Source organism: Formica exsecta, unplaced genomic scaffold (genome assembly GCF_003651465.1).
Source record: "Formica exsecta isolate Colony F162 unplaced genomic scaffold, ASM365146v1 scaffold442, whole genome shotgun sequence".
Lineage (NCBI taxonomy): Eukaryota > Metazoa > Arthropoda > Insecta > Hymenoptera > Formicidae > Formica > Formica exsecta.
The window spans coordinates 872,719-892,846 of record NW_021851656.1 but is presented as its reverse complement, the minus strand read 5'-3'; the positions used below and the strand labels follow the sequence as shown (position 1 = coordinate 892,846).

The 20,128-nt window shown below is 33.2% G+C and overlaps 1 protein-coding gene across 1 annotated transcript in view; it reads left to right on the top strand.

The window, feature by feature from the left end:
• Nucleotides 1–20,128, top strand: part of LOC115240576 (green-sensitive opsin-3) — a 64,500-nt gene that overhangs the window by 35,659 nt on the left and 8,713 nt on the right. The window contains exons 6-8 of the mRNA XM_029815806.1: nucleotides 4,411–4,565; nucleotides 5,237–5,384; nucleotides 18,934–19,188. Of these exons, the coding sequence (XP_029671666.1) occupies nucleotides 4,411–4,565; nucleotides 5,237–5,384; nucleotides 18,934–19,188 (558 nt within the window). The remainder of the gene's footprint in view (nucleotides 1–4,410; nucleotides 4,566–5,236; nucleotides 5,385–18,933; nucleotides 19,189–20,128) is intronic.

Below are 20,128 nucleotides of genomic sequence, written 5' to 3'. Positions count from 1 at the left end.
AGATATATATATATATATTATATTATAACGTGTTAAAAATTCTTTTTTTTAATAATACCTGTATTTTCTTATTTGGCACTCATCTATTGCTACTACGGTAGGATCGAATGTAATTCTTTTATGACTATTTCAAACAAAACTAAACGATATAACCTTTTAAACGTTTCTTCTGTTTAAAGAGAGATTTATTCTCTCGATTCATTCGACCTGTCGACAGGAAAATTTGCTCTTGTTAAATACGATATCTGATTGAAAACAGATTGAACAATTGATTGACTGCGGACAACTGTCGTTTTGCGTTAAAATAATTGCTATAAAAATGACATTTATTCGTAAAGCTTATCTGACGCTTTTGAATTTGCAAGAAAATAGAATTCACTCCTTGATTCAGCTACAATCATTTCACATTTGATGCAACCATTTTATTCATAAATATAATATGAAAGCTTAAACGAGAAACAGATTTGTATTGAGTTTAAAATTAAAAATATATTTCTTATTATTTGTTACAACTACTTTATTCATAAAATGGAATCTGATATCATTTAGCGATCATATGAGAGTTTAAAAGATAAGAGATAAAAATGTTTCTCGTTATATGATGCCTGGAAAGTTAATATCGGTATAACTGAAATATCGATGATACTCGGAAGCTATGCTCGCAAAGCTCATATATATCTTTGTTAATCCTATATCTATTATATATTATGCAGTTATATGTATATCGCGCGTATGGTGATACGTCAAATATATACCGAGATACGAGCTATTCATTGAAAAGAAAAAAGATTGAAAGAGAGTTCAACAGAAAAGAATAAAAATGCCATTTCAAAAAATAATCTCTTAGTCTCTTTGGGATTTAGAATATCCCACGCTACTCAACGATAAAATAAAAATAATAGATAACAACTGTTTTTGTTTTGGCGATATAATAAAAAAGTGTAAAAATCATACAAACACATACATCCGTTTTATTTCTGTAGTAATAAAGAATAAAATAAAATTAAGAAGGTCGTTATTTACTTATATTAGTTATATATATATATACAATCCATCCGCATAAATATCTTTTTACAGAAAATTTGAAAAAATGTATTACAAGAGAGAGAGAGAAAAGAAGAGAAAAGCATTGTGCGAATTGCAAGATATGTGGTTGTTATATCTTTTTTCATATTTTCTGAGAGTTTATTTAAAAATGTAGCCCACGGAAACCAGTTTACCTGAACATGCTAGGAAGTTCTTAATCCGTTAGATTAGCTCTGAAACTTATACCTGTCAATTACCACGGATCAAGTTATAATCCAGTAATTGTGCATCACCTCCTGAGCGGCAACAAAAGCGATTTGGTCGGTCGCTTTAAAGGCAACTTTTGCGTCATGGCAACTGCAAAGTTTGCGAGCGATATTAGCGAGATCTTTTCCCGCGACCCATAACATACCTGTGGTTTCACACTGCCGTTTGTCGAAGCTTGGATGCGCGTCGGTTTACCCTGGCTTAAGCGCCGAAATGAATTTCAGAGAAGATTTAAAAGCGCATCAGAATGCAAAGTGCCACCGCGGCCTCTCATTCACCTACACCGTATCTCTCTATTCCAACGTCCATAACAATGAATCACATAAATGGGATGAAATCTATGTGAGGATAGAGGTATATAGGATAGTTAAAATTATCATATCACTAATTTTCAACCACAGTTAGAAATAAATAATTTAACTTGAATAAAAAGAGGATAAAATAAAGATAAGTTGATGCTGACTAGAAATGTTTTGATTAATGAAAATAATTTGACTAATAGGCAATCACAAAAAAGAAATTATTTTAATTTAAAAGTAAAGATTGAATGGAAGATGATTCTGGACCATTCGATATACGTATTATTGACAAAATTACCGACAATATTTTGAAGAATGCGATTTCTTACACGCTGATAATTTAACCATTATATCACTATAATTTATTAAACGATAATTTTTTTACTTTGCAGATATTTTTTCTGTTCTTACATATGCGTTGATTGCTATTTTTTATACTAAAGTTATAAATATCGCGTCTCTCAAATAATATCCATCAAAAGTTTCGGTTTATTTAAGATTTTACTTAAAAATTTAGAGATTCACGGATATATCAATGAAAATCTATATTGGTGCAATAAACATATGTATATTATTTTACATTTATAAAAAAATGCATCTTCTATTGTAAATTATAATATTAATATTAACAACGTTGCTATGTCTCGATTCGTTCTTTTTTCCACTATAAATGTATTGGACGATACAGCAAAATTGTAATAAAATTTCTATTTGCATAATAATTAAAATGAGAAATGTATAAAAATCGGAGGTTAAAGCAAAAAGTCCGATGAATCGCTGAATCGTGTCTTCCATTCATTCTGTAATTTTCCGCCTATCGAACGTTCAGTCGCTCATCGAATCCTACCAGTCCTCACTTCTATCTTTTTTGCGTCTGATTGGTAGAAACTGTTGCTTCTTATCAATTTCAAGAAAGAGAAATTTCATGAATTTAATTTTCTCTTTCTCCTTTTTTCTTTAATTATGATAGTTTTTTTAATTCTTTGCCTCACTGTTTTTAATAATTTCGGAAATTGAAATCTTAGCGATTTTGAAATCCTAATGTATTTTTTATTTTGATTTTTCTAAAAACAAATAATAATTTTTTTTTCATTTATCAATATATTTTTAACATCTTTTATATTACATTATCATTTGCATTTGTTCTTATTATACTATATTAGTTCGAAGATTGGATCTCATATTACATTAGGTTTATCTATATATATTTAGTGCAATATTTCGCCACATTTAGTTCATAGTTTACAGCAAGACTTTGCCTTTACCTCTTTGTTACTTCTGCAATATGCAGCGAATATCAGCTGTTATGGCATTTACGCATGAGTCGATAATATATTCGATGATATTTTCAGAAATTTATAATTCACGGTTCACAATTCAGAATGTATCTCGTAACTCTTCTATGCATCTCATAAAATCTAAGATGGCATCTGTATTATGCACGATTTCATTATTTATGTCAGCATTTTTTTAAATGCCATTCATAATTATAAGTATGACTTTTATGTAATCGCAATTTACATTGGTTTTCTTTTTGCAATCTCTCAGTTATAATATATATATAATATTAAACTATTCATATAATTCAAATAATAGATATTCAATTCCTTGGAATAAAAATTTGTTCTTTCTCGAATTTTTATGTCCTTATGAATAAACTTTGTATGTAATATTTCAATAGCGTTTCTTAAGACGTTTTAATATTTTTTCAATAATTTTGAGTTAGCGGATCTGCTTTTTTTTCACATCTGTGACAACAAATAAAAATAGAAGATATTGAACAAGCGTCGATTCTTCCTGCTCAGGGAATAGTAGGGTCGAGTGTCATTCTCGCTGATCGTTCTTCGAGATCAGAACGAGCTTCACCTAATCTCGATAATACTTAACACACTGGGTTTGTGCCGTAAAAATGGACCGTCGATAAAACCGGTCCGTGGAGCTCTTTTTATTTGCTGAGAGATTTGATCAGGTGAAAAGTGAGTTCGTTAAAGATGCAATGTGTCTAAAAACATAGAGGAAATCGATATTATGCAAATCGAGAATCAACTTTCAATATTAATAGTTTTTTAATTCCAAGCAGAAACTTTCAAAAATTCCAACTTGCAAAAATTTAATGTTTATAACTTTATAACTTTATAGTTTTTCTATTCTCTCTCTCCTATCTCTTTTTCCTTTCCTCCTTCTCTCTCATATTTTCTCTCTCTCTCTCTCTCTCTCTCTCTCTCTCTCTCTCTCTCTTACGTTTACTAAATAAATAAATTTAATAAGATAATCTTATAAAATATAAAAATATTTAAGATATACATCTTATTTAAGACATATATTCAAAGAACATATTGAAAACCGGATTAGAATTGGCAAACTTTGTAGTATGTTTCTTTACTTTACTTTACTTTAATATTCAAAATAAAATATATTTTTAAACACAAGATTGTTTGTATACATTTTTGCTTTGATCGATAATAAAATTGCGCAATATATTTATAAGTTTACGAATATACATTTTGTCATATATATTTGTTTATTTAATACGTACACTGGCATTAGATTTTTGATCGAAACGTATAGCCACGATTGGAAATTGCAATATTCGCTCTGAAAGTTTTGATAAAAATAGCAGACAGTAATCATTTAAGTAAACAGTCCACGATATACACTATGTACATAAAATGCGGAATGTGCGCAAACTCCTGCATAGAGAGATGTACAAATAGGCATATCATGTATACACACATCACACATACATGCATACCAAATCTATAACGTGCTTGGCGTATCGGTGAGAAAGAGTGATCGTTTTCTGTCTATGTTGACACAGTATTACATGCGGCAGGGTTGCGTGGCGGTGATGTCGACCACCTGGATAGCGAGCGTGGCGATCTTTGGGGTTCTCGTGCTCCCCAGAGGCGGTTACTACTTCAATGGGTCTGGCCTTCTTGCCTGCGATCCCTTCTTCGCTAGGGCATCCTTTAGGTATTGCCACTGCGAACGCCGGTGATAAGAGTGACGTTTCACGATCTTGGCTCGCCGCGTTTGGTCGCCACATCGGTGATCAATTGCGGACAATTGCAATTTAATGTTGAGAGGATCGTCATGGCTTATCGCCTTGGAGGATGCACCAGAGGCGATCGACTGTGAAAGATAGTGATATCCGTGTCTAAATGTTCCCTTCCCATCTCTCTCTCTAAGCCGGTTAAATATGAAAGATCGTTCGAATCGCCGTAATAATTTTATCGCGCTGGAAACTTAGAAATTGCTCTCCGCCTCATGTTAGTTTACATTATCTACTTATCAGAATTATCTATTTATATCGCGGCTTTTTTTTTAAACATTGCTGTAAAAGACGAAAAAAGATTCAGATGATTCAAATGCATTTCCGGCATAAATTAAAGAGCAAAGTATAATATTGTAAAGTATATTAATTATATTAATTTATTAATTCAGGAAAAAAGAGAGAGAGAATTGAAACAAATGTATCGCGAAACTGTCTCTATCGCATTACAGATACGAGGACTTTGATCTAGCATTAATAAACTTCATGCACGTATCATCAATTTCGCGTAGTTTACTTCTATGAATCTGTCTTTATATTACGATTTTATATTTGAGCCGGAAAATGCTCTTTATTGTATCTCCTCTTTCAGGATCCTGGCGTGTTGCTGTTTTTATTTTCCAACGACGATGGTGCTGATGTACTGCTACGGGTCGGCCTTCCACGTTAACAAACTACGCTTGAAAAGAGTAGTCTGCGTCAACACGCCGGAAGTCGTTAACGGCGGCCATATAGAGAGGGTAAGTCAAGTTCATTCGCTTTGTGAATAAGCTGCGGATCGACGAGCAAGCTTGTTTAACAACAATTGACAAAGCAATCCCGTGAAACATTAAATAGAAATAACGTTGCTATCGACGAACAATTGGATACGTATGAAAATTGTCACGTAACCATGCATTGTGCGATTGGCACTCTACAAATTAAAGATTACTTGCTGCCATTTTTATGCTTGACAGTTACAAAGAATTTAATACCGATACTATTTTTTGTTTATCAAATGTTTTTACTTTTGCTAAGAATTTCACACACATGTGTATTAAAGCTTACAATTAGCTGAATAATATCAATTTTAGAATTAAATCTGCATTCTTATCAATGCTGTTAATACTAAGTTGACTGCTGGTTGCTGAAAAACAAATATATAAGATTATCTTCAGCAGGCACGTTTAAAACTTTCCACACAATTCGCCATTCACTTAAAATTTGCAATTCTCCGGAGAATTATGCAATAAAATTATAAAGCTTATGAGCAAATATACCGAGGAACTTTATGCAAGAGTTTACGAAAGATTTTCCAGCGCATTCTCGCGAAAGGGCAGCAACTCGTAGACTAGTTTCCAAATCCGTTAAATTTTGTTGAACAACACACAGCTACACACATACACATGTGTAAAAGGTTCAGATGAAAAGTATCTCGCAAACAAACTCGAGGACAGTAGTTGGCATAAAGAAAAATCGACTGATCGTGCCACCGGTATATATTTCTTAAAACGAAGACGCCAAGTAGTTGTTTTGGGGTCACAGAAATTCCGCTAAAGGCGATATTAGAATATCGCAGGGCGATAGTATAAAAGTGCTCTCAATGCTAAAGGGCGGAATACAGGTTGTCCGAGTAAACTGTATAGACGCGATTAATGAAAATCAGATATCTTAAGCTTTCCAGTGAATATTAATCACTTATATATACAATGAGTTATCTCATACTTTTATACAAGACATCAATTATATTATATCAATCGACACATTTTCAACAGCAGATATGTTATTATTATTAGCAAAAATATATCTATATATAAGGAAGACAAACAATATAAGTAAGAAATAGCTTTTATATCAAATTTAAAGTATCACATCTACACATTATAATCTTATCATTTAATATATATCTATTCTCATCTATATATATAGTCTCGTCTACAAAATTAGTATTAGAATATCTAGTATAAAGATATATTGCATCCAGCAGAATATACTATTTTATTTTTCGAGTTCGATCTCTCGTATTGCGATAACTTATCGTAATAATCTATCAAATTCATACTTTATCCAGTCTTATGTCTTATCAAAAGACTTGAATAAGCGAATGGTCCGATGTAATCGATCTACAATAACACTGCACTGTTAGTCATTGGAGAAATGATCGTATATATCTGTAGTAACCATAGAAAGACGCGCAACTTTTATCGATAAAACCCGCATCGATGCCTCTTTGGACCGATATCTTAGACATTACCGGGAAGACAAACGTCCGAAGCAAGATGGATGGTCTGAACACGGCTAAGCCGGCATCGCTTGAATTCGCTATCGCTCGATGTCGCCTGCGATGCATTGAATTCATCCACGATAACGAGCTCCTGAGGTTGTCCTCGTTGGCCTAAAGCTATGCGTCAGACATTGAGCGATCGTGGCGGCAACACTGACCCCGATCGTGGATCTACCACTTCCCGGAAAATAGTTGCAAAAGCTCAATATATACCAAATACAAACATGATAACATTGGCTCCTCAGATTCCCCGATAATAAATGGAATTCAGAGAATCGCTATGTGTTCAAAGGTGTTCGATAAACGAGCAGTCACGAATATATCGAGAATAATTGCCTCGCGGCTAGCATCGCAAAGTGATAACAATCAGACTGCTTGCATATTTACTTTTTTAAATTTACGTTTAACATTAGTTACTGCGGGGTGAACTCAATGTTTATTAAGGATATAAAAGTTTGAAAGTCGTAGCAACAAATTCTTTCCATACTTTCTACTTTCAATTTCTTCTTACAATAAATAAAGGTGCTTTAAAGAATATTCTTCTGTCAGAATTATAGTTCGAAATTTGAAGGGAATAGTCATACATATATAAGATTATATTTTTCTTTGAATTCTTTATTAAATAGTTGCTTCTAATTTTTGTAGAGAAATAATGAGTGTACAAGCAAAATAAATCACAAATGTAAAAAACAAAAACAGCGTGCTCTTTTCCTGTAAAAATATTCGCAGATAAGTAATAATGTCCGTTGATGAAAATACATCGAGAAACGGATCGCAAATTATAGACTTCGCTGCGCTTTTCTCTCGAGTCATGCAAGAGAATCCTCATATGACCTGATTTAAGTAACCCTATTTTAAAAGCTTCCTCCGCTTAATTCCGCTCTAAAAACGAACCTTACGCCTTGGAAATTTTGGCAAGCTACTCCGGCATGAGAGCCGACGAGCTTTTGGCTTCTTCCATCTCAACCCCCGCCACCCTGATCGAACCACTACCAACGTCCTCCTTCAGGATGTGCGCCCCAGTTTTCGCGGCAAACAATATTTTTCTTCTTGCGCCCCCGCGTCGCCTCATGTTCCCCATTCCGTCTCCAGGAAATCGCATTTATCTTGACATTAGCCAGAGCCGTCCTGCGACAAGACCAGAGAATCCCGACCTTGTCCCCACTAGGTGCACTTGTTTATTTCACCTTTTTTTCCGTGTTATGTCCTGCCACTCGTATTTGTGCTGTATTAAGTGGTCTTATCTCATGACATCGACAAGGAGGAAGGATTAAAGGAGCTCTTATGTACTACGTCGCAATAAGATTATCTCCTTTAATGTCTTTTATGTAAAAATATCTCCTTTAATATGTCTTTTATGTAAAAACACAGAGTAGAATTTTTTTATCTATATATTCTAAAACTTCGTAAAAAAATAAGTTTTCAATAAGTGGATACTTATATTATGTTAATTACCTTATATTTTACTCGTGCAAGTCATTGCAATACGTCTTCACAATTGAAAGGCCTCTTAGAATTCATCAAGAGAAATAAAAGTGAATATTTTTCAAAAGTTCCATATTAAGGTAATTCTAGTTTTGCAACTATAAGAATCTCTCGAAACTTCTATTTAACTAACTTCGAGTCCAATAATCCTATCTCCATCTATGTCTAAATTTTAGTTTCGACGCCGAGTAAGCCGTCTCACCGATTCTCTAGAGCCATGAAGTCGAGCGTTTAAGACCTGAATAAATTAAGAAAATTAAAAGCTCGTCGATTAAGTCAATCAGAACCTGATAGAAACGCTTTCAAAGAAATTCGTGCCGTTCTTTCCTGACAAACAATGTGTTCAATGATAAATTTTTCTCTTCAAGAATCAATTCAATTTGTGTACTTTACTTAACTAAATATTTAAATTGAATTTTAATACACTTTAAATATTTCGAGTTTTAAAGGAATAGCGTAACAATCAAGGGATGTGTCAACAATCTATTTTTCTCTTCAACTAAAATTTTACATCATTGTTATTATATTACGGTAATTCTACGCGGATATTAAAACGTCGCGACAAATGATAGTTTCCTGTAAATCCGTTTTATGAAAAATCAATTTTAAATTTATCAATCGAGCTATCACGTTAGAATGAAAAGCGGCGGCAGTGCCGAGGCATCCTATAAACGTCCACATACACTACACATCCGCGCAATTTATATCATGTCTTTAGAAATTTTAACACTTTAATGCGAGCCAAAAAAAAATCGATATTAGAAATTATTGCTTCGCCTAATCTACTATGCCCCAAATACTGAAAAATCACCCGCAAATACCACGAATGCTCGCAACGGCTTAATCATTATAAATCATCTCGTCGCGATCATTAACCCAGTTTAAGTGACGGCCTCCATAGCAATTGCGTCGCGCGCTATTTCTGCTATGCCGTCGCCAAGAAGATTTTTGTCACGCGTCTCTTCCTAGGCGATTCCCCTCGCGCGCGCGAAATAATGGCGCATTAGCAGCACGTCGATAAATTCCTGGCCCGTGCGACATGTCAGTATAACAAAACGACACGAGCACGGTACGGTCCGGACCCAGGCACGTTCGAAAAGGAAAATCGCCCCGACTCTTCGCGAGCGCATATAACGCGCATCAAAGCGCGTGTCCGCTTCCGCACCCCATCGCAAAACGGTCCTTAATCGGTCGAGAGTCCGCGGATCGTTAAACTCCTCTCCGCCGGCTCGTATTTTCCGGGTAGGCAGGATCTCGAGACAAAATGGGTTAAGTGCACGACGCGAAGACAGAATAGGGAATTACAGAACAAAGGCGGGAGAGTGAGAGAAACCCATAACGACGATGTCTCGAACAGTCGGGGAATCACTTCTCGCGAGCGACGTTCGTGCTTTATGTCAGGGTCAATGTCCGTCGAGCTTAATCGAACGAGTTTATATATATATGTGTATAATAATGAATCAGCCCTTTACATCAATTATTTGGAGATATAATTATTAAGACAGGACAGATGTGTTTATGTCTTTCGAACAAATTATTTCAATTCTTAACAAATACTTCAAAAACTATTGGATAATAAAATTTATTCGACTTCTGACGAAATTTAGGAAAACACCGTGTCTATTGCATCTTGCACTGCACTTGCTGGCAAATCGGATAAAGAATAAAGGATAAAGAGAAATATTACACCAGACACGTCTTTCACACAACACACATATATATCAAACAGCGCAAACATACCCTTTTTTCTTTTTTCGTAATATTCTTAGATTCTGTTGTCATCGCAACACTGCAATAATGTTGGTAAAAATCTGCTGCTTTTGTTATAAAATAGTAAAGTTAGCGATACTTTTATGTGCTCAAATTGAATGGTATATTGACTTCAATTATAGATTTGCTCAATTAAGATCTCTTTCATATATAATGTGGTTTCAAATAAAAAATACACATGTGCCTATTTTTGTAAAGCCGACAAACACGAATAAGATACTAAAATTTCAATTTGGTTCTAGAATATATATCTGCACACACATATCTTTTTTTCTTATGTGTATTTAATATAGTTAATTTTTCTTACAATGTTTCCATTAACCTGACATAATATACAATAGTATCTGATTTATAAACATAAAAATTATTTCACAATTATTAATCAAATAAATATATTTATTTGAAATTTTAAATTTGAGATAAAAGAATGTTCTAATATTTCCAAATAGAAAAATTTCATATAGAAATATATATTAAAATTTTATAAAAGCGTAATATTTTTTGTGTAATTTAAAAAAAAATGAGCAGGTGCTTTTTTTATACCACCAACGTGAATAAATCTTCATTAAAATGAAATAGAACTCGTCGCATACCCCATTCTTTTTTATTTTGCGCAGAGCGTCATTGCGACCCATTTCTCTTATGGCAACAACTTTTTAGCGGTTTTCAAACTTTTAGAATCAAGCACTTTATATCGCGACATCGTTAGGTCGTGCCACTTTATTTCACATAACTTGTTTTCTGTCTCGTCGATCAACCGATGGAAATGCTTGCATACAAACAAAAAAAAAATAGCGATCCGTTTTGCGTTTTTTAGGAAAAACTTTCGTCGCCAATGGGCGTTATCGTTAATGGAAAACGTCGGGACCGGCTTATTTATAAGTAACTTGCCATCCGGTCGTGCCTATATCATTCTGTCTTCTTTTTTTATGGTCCATGACCCTTATATAGGTCAATGGATGCGGTAATGTCTTCTAAAGGCATCTTCCGCCGATGTGTGAGAAATCCTATACAAAAGAAAAGGAAGAAAAGCACCCTCTATTATTCGAAAGAAGCAAAAATGAAGGCCATTGTCCATTGTATTTAAATTTTGTCAAATAAACCGAGATAAACGCATGTAATCAATCAGTATGCTAATTCTATATATCCAATTACGCGTTATAATAATCTCATAGTATCGTTTAAGTAAATTCATTTCTAGAAATTAACGATGCCGCGTGAATTTTTTTAATTTGACATAAATAACCAAAATTTTAAACATCGAGGGCAACTCTCTCTCTAAAATGATAAAACTATTCATTGTATTTCGCTTAGCATGTTCTTTGTATAATATTACAACATTATTAAGTGTCTGGATCTATTCGCCGGATATTTCGTGTTATTCTTATTTGTGCGGCGATAATATTTTCTGATAGCTTCTTGCGTCTTTACAATTTTCTTATACTCGAGGTTCTTATATCTTAGTTATTGGATATTGTTCAGTTTTCAAACCGCTATTGGTTTCCTTGGGATGTACGATAAAGGAAAAATAAAATTTCGATAAATAAGTTGTAGGCTTAAACCAAATAAAAACGTTATTGTTAAGGAAACTAATCTACTGTCTTTTCAATGCACTGCTGTAAAACTTCTCTTTAAGTAAGATTTTCGGAAAATGCAAAAGAATACAAAATTCAGAAAAGATCTTATTTGTCTTATAATCTATAAATACTTAACAAAATTTAAAAAGTTTTCAATTGTGCAGTGTTAATATATATTCTATATCCATCATATAAAATTATTGTTACTTTATAAATTTTTCTTAGAACTCTTTTAAGCACTATAGTAGGAGTAGCAATCATTTACTTCAATTGAATCATCGCGGGGCACTATGGCTGAGTGCAAAGTTACCGATCGTATATCAAAAAGAGCGTTCGATAGTTTCAAATGGCCACTTTGTTCTAATAAAAACGTACACAATTGTGTATTACTATACTGTTAAAGTAATATGACCAGGTCCGCGATGATAAACTGAAGACAAAAAACAACTTTTAATGCAATACTGGAATATATAATGATGCTAATTCCGAGATTCTGAAGAACCCACTATCTGGGAATCAATATGATTTTAATATGATTTATATATGAGAAAACTTGCTCATAGATCTAAAAATTTAACCCTTAAATACAATTTAAATTTTAATGACTTGTATCAGTAATTGAAAACTTCGATTTAAACGAAAAAGTATACAAGAAATTAAAATGCGACGTTGGATAATATCCAGGTCATGATGTCGAATCTAACAGGTCATTTGAAATTCGCGGAGATATCATACGGTCACCGAGCAGCCAAAAGATTCTAAAACCGCCTTCAATTTCTTCATCCTATTTTGTTCGTTTTTCACCTCACGCTGCTCCTACTTATCCCGGAATAACGAGGTGGAACGAATCAAATGAGAAATCAAATAAGTTCGAGACTTCATACTGAATTCGCAGATTTCCACATCAAGGATTATCCCGATGATGATTCCTTCCCTCTCCGTCTGCCCTTTTTCTTCATCTACTCTTCCTCGATTCTATTCATTAACGCTTCATTTTTGTCAATACTACTTTATCCGTTTTACCTCCGTGGGTTTTCATGATATTATATATCTTACAGATAAAAAGCACATCTTATATATATCATCATATTCGAAAGTCAGAATAGCTAGAAAATTATTTTATTATTAGTTACTAAAAAGAAAGATATAAAAAATGTAAAACATGTTGAAATTAATGAACAATTATTGTTTTTCAATTCTTTTAATTCATAATCAATTAAAAAATGGTTTTTTTTTAATTAATCATTATTAGAATATAGATATTTAAAATAATTTTTTGTCATTAACAATATTCTTTAACCGTATTTTTCGCACTTTCAGATTTTGAAAGCGATATTTTTATTCAAGGTATATACGTAATTGTTTTATTCCATGTAATATAGATAAAAGAATCGCTTAAGAGATTTCCGTTGAAAGAGAATCTATCTATGAATAAGTATTGCGACGCCCAAAAGCACGTTTTAATATACTAGAAAAAATCATTTTATGCAACTTATAACAGTAGTTCAATTATACGTATTGTATTATTCTCAAAATACATTTTTAAATACGTTCTCAAAACGCACAAGTTGAACTTATTCTCAAAAGTGCTCAATATATTGAAACTATTAATTAATTTAAATCATACATAAACGATATTAACATATATAATTTTATTTCAGAAATCATTAAGTATATAAAATGTTTCTAGCAGCAGAGCATTTCAAAACAACAATGCGGTTTCTAGTTTTGTTGACAAATGGAAAATACCGAAAGTCTCTTTTACCTATTATGGTACATATTTTTTGTAGCGCAAAAAAAATAGATTTTTGCAAGAAGATTACACCTGCGGGAGATGTTATAATCCTTCTTGTGTCAGAGATGTCGGTTTCCGTATTCGCGGTGGGAAAGCATTTTCCACTTAAAATCTCTTTTCCTAGATGTGGCCTGCGCCGTAACTAACAGCTATGATGTCTTTCAGAGCGGCGTTTATGAGACTTTATTTATTTTTTCTCGCGCATTCAGTAAAAGAGAGAGAGAGGGAGGAAAGGAGGGAAATTCTCGACAGTAAATTCACGCGTACCTAGACTCTAGTGGTGCGATAAGAGCGGATGCATACGAGCCGCCGTCGGCTTACTTCCATCACAATGAAGCAAGAAAAAAAAAGAACAAGCGCCGAGTCCTTTATTAGTTCCACCTACTCTTCACATCACGATCTTCGTCGTTTACTTGTAATTTAAGCACAATTTACGCGAAAGTATCTCATAAGTCTTCGCCGGCACGAATATTTATCCGGAAATTTGCAGGAGATTTCAATGGAAATGCTTTTTGTCGAAAACAGGAAATAATCCACGATGATGTAGCGATAAAAAAAACTCGATAGAGGCAAACCATTCACAAAAGATTTTGAGAGAGAAAACGATATCTTTGGCAATATTTATCATGTACGAGGTCTGATCAAAAAGTATCTTTTGTATCTTTTTAATTGTCTCTGATTGCATATCACCGAGTTTTTGACAAAATTTAATGCAGATTTTTTGCTAAACACATTCAATTATTTTAGCTGGAAACACGAAATGCGACGGGCACTGAATACACGTGCAACTATCACGGTTGCCTAGCAGCAATTAAAAGATCATGCATGTATAGCATCCAAGGTTGCATGCTACGCTAGTCCTGTCATCGGACTGCAGCTGATTGACGCAAAAAAGATAAGGTCGGATTTTTAATCAACTCTCGTATTTACGAATAAATTTTTTCTCAAAAATGTACCTGTGTTACATTCACTTTGCTATATTATAAGTATGTACAGCCTCTTAATACGAATGCCTTTTTGATCAGTAAAACATCTTGTATAATGAAGTTTTTGCTTATCTTTATCACTGAAATTATTTCATCAAAGCAGATTTTATGTTTGCCGAAAAGACACGTATATTTCTCCGCATATGTAATAGAAATTCTAAATATAATAAATAGCAGAAAAAGAAAAAAAGTGAAAAAGTGAGACAGAAATCATCGTGGGTGCATGTAATCATAATTTGTTCGCTACTGCTGAATTGCGCAAGATTAAACGCTCATATACTGATGATATAACCTCTTGTGGAGAGATTCACGTTGCAGAGGAGATTAAATGTTACTCTCATTAAACATACGATGATTTGCATGCTACGCTAGTCCTGTCATCGGACTGCAGCTGATTGACGCAAAAAAGATAAGGTCGGATTTTTAATCAACTCTCGTATTTACGAATAAATTTTTTCTCAAAAATGTACCTGTGTTACATTCACTTTGCTATATTATAAGTATGTACAGCCTCTTAATACGAATGCCTTTTTGATCAGTAAAACATCTTGTATAATGAAGTTTTTGCTTATCTTTATCACTGAAATTATTTCATCAAAGCAGATTTTATGTTTGCCGAAAAGACACGTATATTTCTCCGCATATGTAATAGAAATTCTAAATATAATAAATAGCAGAAAAAGAAAAAAAGTGAAAAAGTGAGACAGAAATCATCGTGGGTGCATGTAATCATAATTTGTTCGCTACTGCTGAATTGCGCAAGATTAAACGCTCATATACTGATGATGATACACTGACCTCTTGTGGAGAGATTCACGTTGCAGAGGAGATTAAATGTTACTCTCATTAAACATACGATGATCATTAACGTGAATTTAATTATCGACCATAATTATTTCCGCGGACATTCTCGATGGAACGGTTAAACATCCTATATATAATGCATCAACTACATGTAACTATATGATACATCCGATAATTAGATTATATTTGTAAAGTTTGCAAATATATGCAAAATAATAATGTCAGTCTGATTAACGTAATTAAAGCTTTTTTACATACAAGTATCATTTTTATTCGTAAAGTTTTATTAAATAATATTTGTGTTAAAATATATTGTTGATTTGAATTAATGCCATATGTGCCGTGTAGTGCAATTGTATAATGCACATTTTTAAAGATAATTTTTTCAGAATGGCTGTTTAAGAAATTCAGATAATTGTACAAACACTTCCATATATAATCATTTTGATAGGTAATCTCTTTAATGTGCATCCGCATATCGTGAATTGTTATGAAATGGTGTAACAGCATGCATAATTACGACAGAAACAATGTCCGCATTGTTGTAAATGCGCACATTCTGCGAATGGCACGTGGAGAGATATGTAAATTTTACGCTGCATTCTATGCCTCACCATCTACTGTGATAATAGGATTATTCGTAGAATCATGAACCGTGTTAAAAGCTTGCTTATTTCGTAATTATTCATCTAGAGCTGCAAATCTTAATTACTCTTACATATGTTTCTTTTTATGCAGTTACAACAATGTGTAAATAGACATATATATAATTACAAATATATAAAGCACCTCTTATTTCTTATATAAATGTTATAAAAAAGAATTAAAACATATTTTTATTTTCTAGATAAATAAATGAATTAATATATTTTCTAGCATACTAATTTGATTAGTCAATTTGAACATTTTGCAGCATACTAATTTGAGGAAAGAAATTAAAAAAATATCAAACACATTTTCTAATATCCTATCAACCCTTTTGTTTAATTTCGTATCTGCGTCACTTTGAAATTACTGCAATGTATAGAAACTTTCGATAATCTTATGGATTATATTGCAGTAAACATCGTCATATCGTCAATTCTTTTCCTTCGACGGATTTCATTCTCCTCGTATGAAATTCCAAATATTTTCCAACTTTTTTCCGGAACTGCTATGCAACAACGATAGATAATTTCAATGTCTCCGGAAAGTCGTAAATTTAAAATTCCATAACATCGAAACACAGATCATCGATAAAGTAGCTTTACAACGATGGAATGAAAAACGCTTGATACGAAATACGCTATGTGATATTAGTATCAAGATCTTGAAATTTATGTTGTTTCGTAATCATATGTGTTCTATCGGAAATAGATGAAATAGCCCGCTTAAGTACATGATCTAAAATAAAATGTCTAATAAAAAAAAATACATTTTTGAAAATCTAACTTATTGAAAGTTTAACAAACTGTCAACTTGGTAAGAATAGTCATAGATATATAGACAAGATAGGTTAAAAAGAGCACCAGGATTTCCCACTCGCTAAAGTTAGGACGATAAATCGAACCGGAATGCTAATACTTCGATCGAATAGTTTATCTCACGCTTTGCCTTTCCGCCACCAGTATGATATGCTAATAGCTCGGACGGCATTTCCGTCTGGATTCTTGTCTTCTTCATCCCCGCCTTTTCTCCGAGATCCTGTATATCTTGCGATCCTCTACTCTAATCCATTCAACCTTTCTAAACAGAGAAAACGCAATATACTAGTAATAAATAAGAAATTCTTCAAGCCCATAAAATATTACATAATTATTATTGTATTTTTATATAATAAACAAAAGTCTGTAAATCTACATATTTAATAATATTTTAAAATGTATATATGCAATGAATGTGTCCAATATTACTTATACAATTTTTAAACGATTCAATATATACAAAAGTCACAGAACTATACTCCTTCAGTATGAAAGTATCTCGACTACTACTATTGTATCCTCCTGAACGATTTTGCCGGATGTTGGGAGAATCATACTATTACCGATTTGAGTCATACTTGTCTAGGTATTAACGTCATAATCTCGAAACTTGTAAAGAGAACCAATATATAGTGCCGTATAGAAGGTAATGCGAAAGAGAAATGAGTGAGAGGGAGAAGGCAAGAGAAAAGCGAAGGAAGGAAGTGGAAATGGACGGATCCAGCTAAACGAGCAGATTCGTAATCCCTTTACTGCCGCCAGACGAGAGGCTTTGATGCTGACGAGCTTAGCGCTTAGCGACTTCCGTAACCGTGTCAAGCCGGCCTAAAAGACAAGTCAAGCCTGAGACGCGTTGGCAAGCCTTTTCTGCGTTAAGAGCCATTCGTCCGGATCTTTTTTGACATTACATCTGCCTTCGAGATTAATAATTCCGAGACTATGATGTGACGTATTCATAGCATATGGCTAAAAAGAAAATCACGCTTTTCTTGCGTTAGGTAATCCTCGTTATCATAGATGCAACTTTTCAATTGTAAGTGTTGCTTCCATTCCTCAATACCTTTAACTTTTCCTTCTCTAAAAATATTATTTTACCTCATTATAAACAAAAAAATTAACCAATGACTAAAACAATTCTTTTACCTCGCATTAGAACAGCACTAACTAACACAAAATTTTATTGAATAAATGTTATTATCTGATTTGACTTTTCTTACAATAATCTGAAAAATTCCGCGAAAGTTCTCAAGACTAGTGTTAGCGGGCTTTTAAGAAAATATCGATAATGTGGGGCCGTTACTTTTCCGAACGATTGCATCGGGGAATATCGAAGAACAGGTCGTTATAGATTTAGAACATCGACAGTGACCGTAAAAGACGCATACTTAAAACTTATTTATGGAATGGACTTTGAACTTTAATAAGGTTATTTGCAAGGCCGTGACAATATTAAACTTCCTAACATTTTTATATTAGAAAGTAGAGGATTTAAAAGTTTTATTTTCTCATTTTCTGTGTTCAAAGTTTAATATGAAGAGAAAATAGTCTTGTTTAATCTTTCATTCAAATTTTGCTCACGGTATAATCATTGTAATTAAACATAAGCATTACACAAAGTCTGAAAGTCGACGGTAATCAAGCCAACGTTAAAACTCAACTTTCCATTTTAAAATTTATTAGCCGAAAGAGTAATTAAGAAGATGAGTTCCATCGTCTGAGAAGGATGTTTAATGAAGAATGAAACGTCGTTATCTCATTAAAAATAGATTTCTTCGTTTCATTTAACTTTAATATTCTATGACAAAATTTAAATCATCGTTATTATAAATTTAACATAAATCAAAATTTATGTATTTATTATGTTAGATGCTATTGTGTTTGTTCTAAAGATGAAATAAGTTTTCTGCTTACGCAATACAAACTGCAAACAGCATCTTAAAGATATCTAAAGAATGTCTCGGAATCTTGGAATATATTTTAGATGCTTCTTCTGTATTGTCTGGGTATTCAGTACAAATAAAGAGAACGGTTGTCTGCTTATTCTCTCCTTTATCGTATAAGTAGGTTTATCGAGAGGAGAGCTGTATCAAAACTTCTATCTAAACAAGGTGAGAGCGCTACGAAAGAAATGTCTTATATATTTCAGCTTGTTGCCCACGAGAGACGATTGTCGACTTCGGCCTCGCGAACAATGGCCGCGATGAGTTTAGGTTTCATCGTCATGGTCACACCGTGGACAATTCAGGAAGTCGTTGTAGCCTGCACCGGAAGCAAGCCACCACCGTTCCTCGACTTCTTGGCCACGTGGCTGGCTCTCTCCAACAGCTTTTGGAATCCTTTCCTCTACTGGCTGCTCAACAATCATTTCCGCCGAATTTCGCGGGAGCTTCTTTACACTAAGGTAAGCATAAACGCTTATACATACATTTTGGATCAGTTATTATTATTTATGATAATACCATGATATTTATTTTAATGATAAGCAAGAATACATACAAAATAAATTTGTATGTTTAAAAAACATACAAAAAACATAGAAATTGTATATTTAAAAAACATAAATCTTAAAAGGAAAATGAGTTAACAAAGCTGTTTAATTTTATTTTGAGAGAGGCAAAGTTTTAAATTAAATTGACTTTTGAAATTAAACTTCATTTACTTTCTAATATATAAAAAATAAAGATAAGCTTTATATTTCTGGTCCAATTTCAGAATAATTAAATTTACTTGGTTTCTCCTTTTTTGTGCTTGTCCCAAAAAACTAGCTCGTCCGGTTTTTGCAAATTACACGCTAGACCGTTATAGTCGTAGCAAACACTATTTTACACGTGTGAAAGTTCGCGTAAATCTCGTTACGAGCGGGCGCATGTTTTCAAACATTCATTAAAGGCCAGTCCAATGCACTAGGCAAATGAGAAACAATTTTTTCTTTCTGTCTGATGCAATAAACGATCACACCTTCTGCTTCATAAAATAAATCGCGAATTACAACATTAATTTAAATCTTTTTTGTATAGCTAAATATATAGTTATCTTTGTCGAGGATCATTAATAAAAATTATATATTATAAAAATATAAAATTTCCTCTCGTACATTCTGTATTTTATAATCCAAATGAATTTGAATATACCTCAGCGTGCAAAAAAAATCGCAAATATACGATACTCTACTCTGTGCGAAAAACAGGAAATATATACGATTAGGAAAACTTGATAGATTCGCAAGGCGAACGCGGTATTTCCTTTTGTTTACCATTTCCTTTTCCTCCGTTCGTTTTATCTTTTCGTTACATCACGATTGCGCGTCGTCTCTCTTCCGCTTTTACGCTCAACTCCATTTA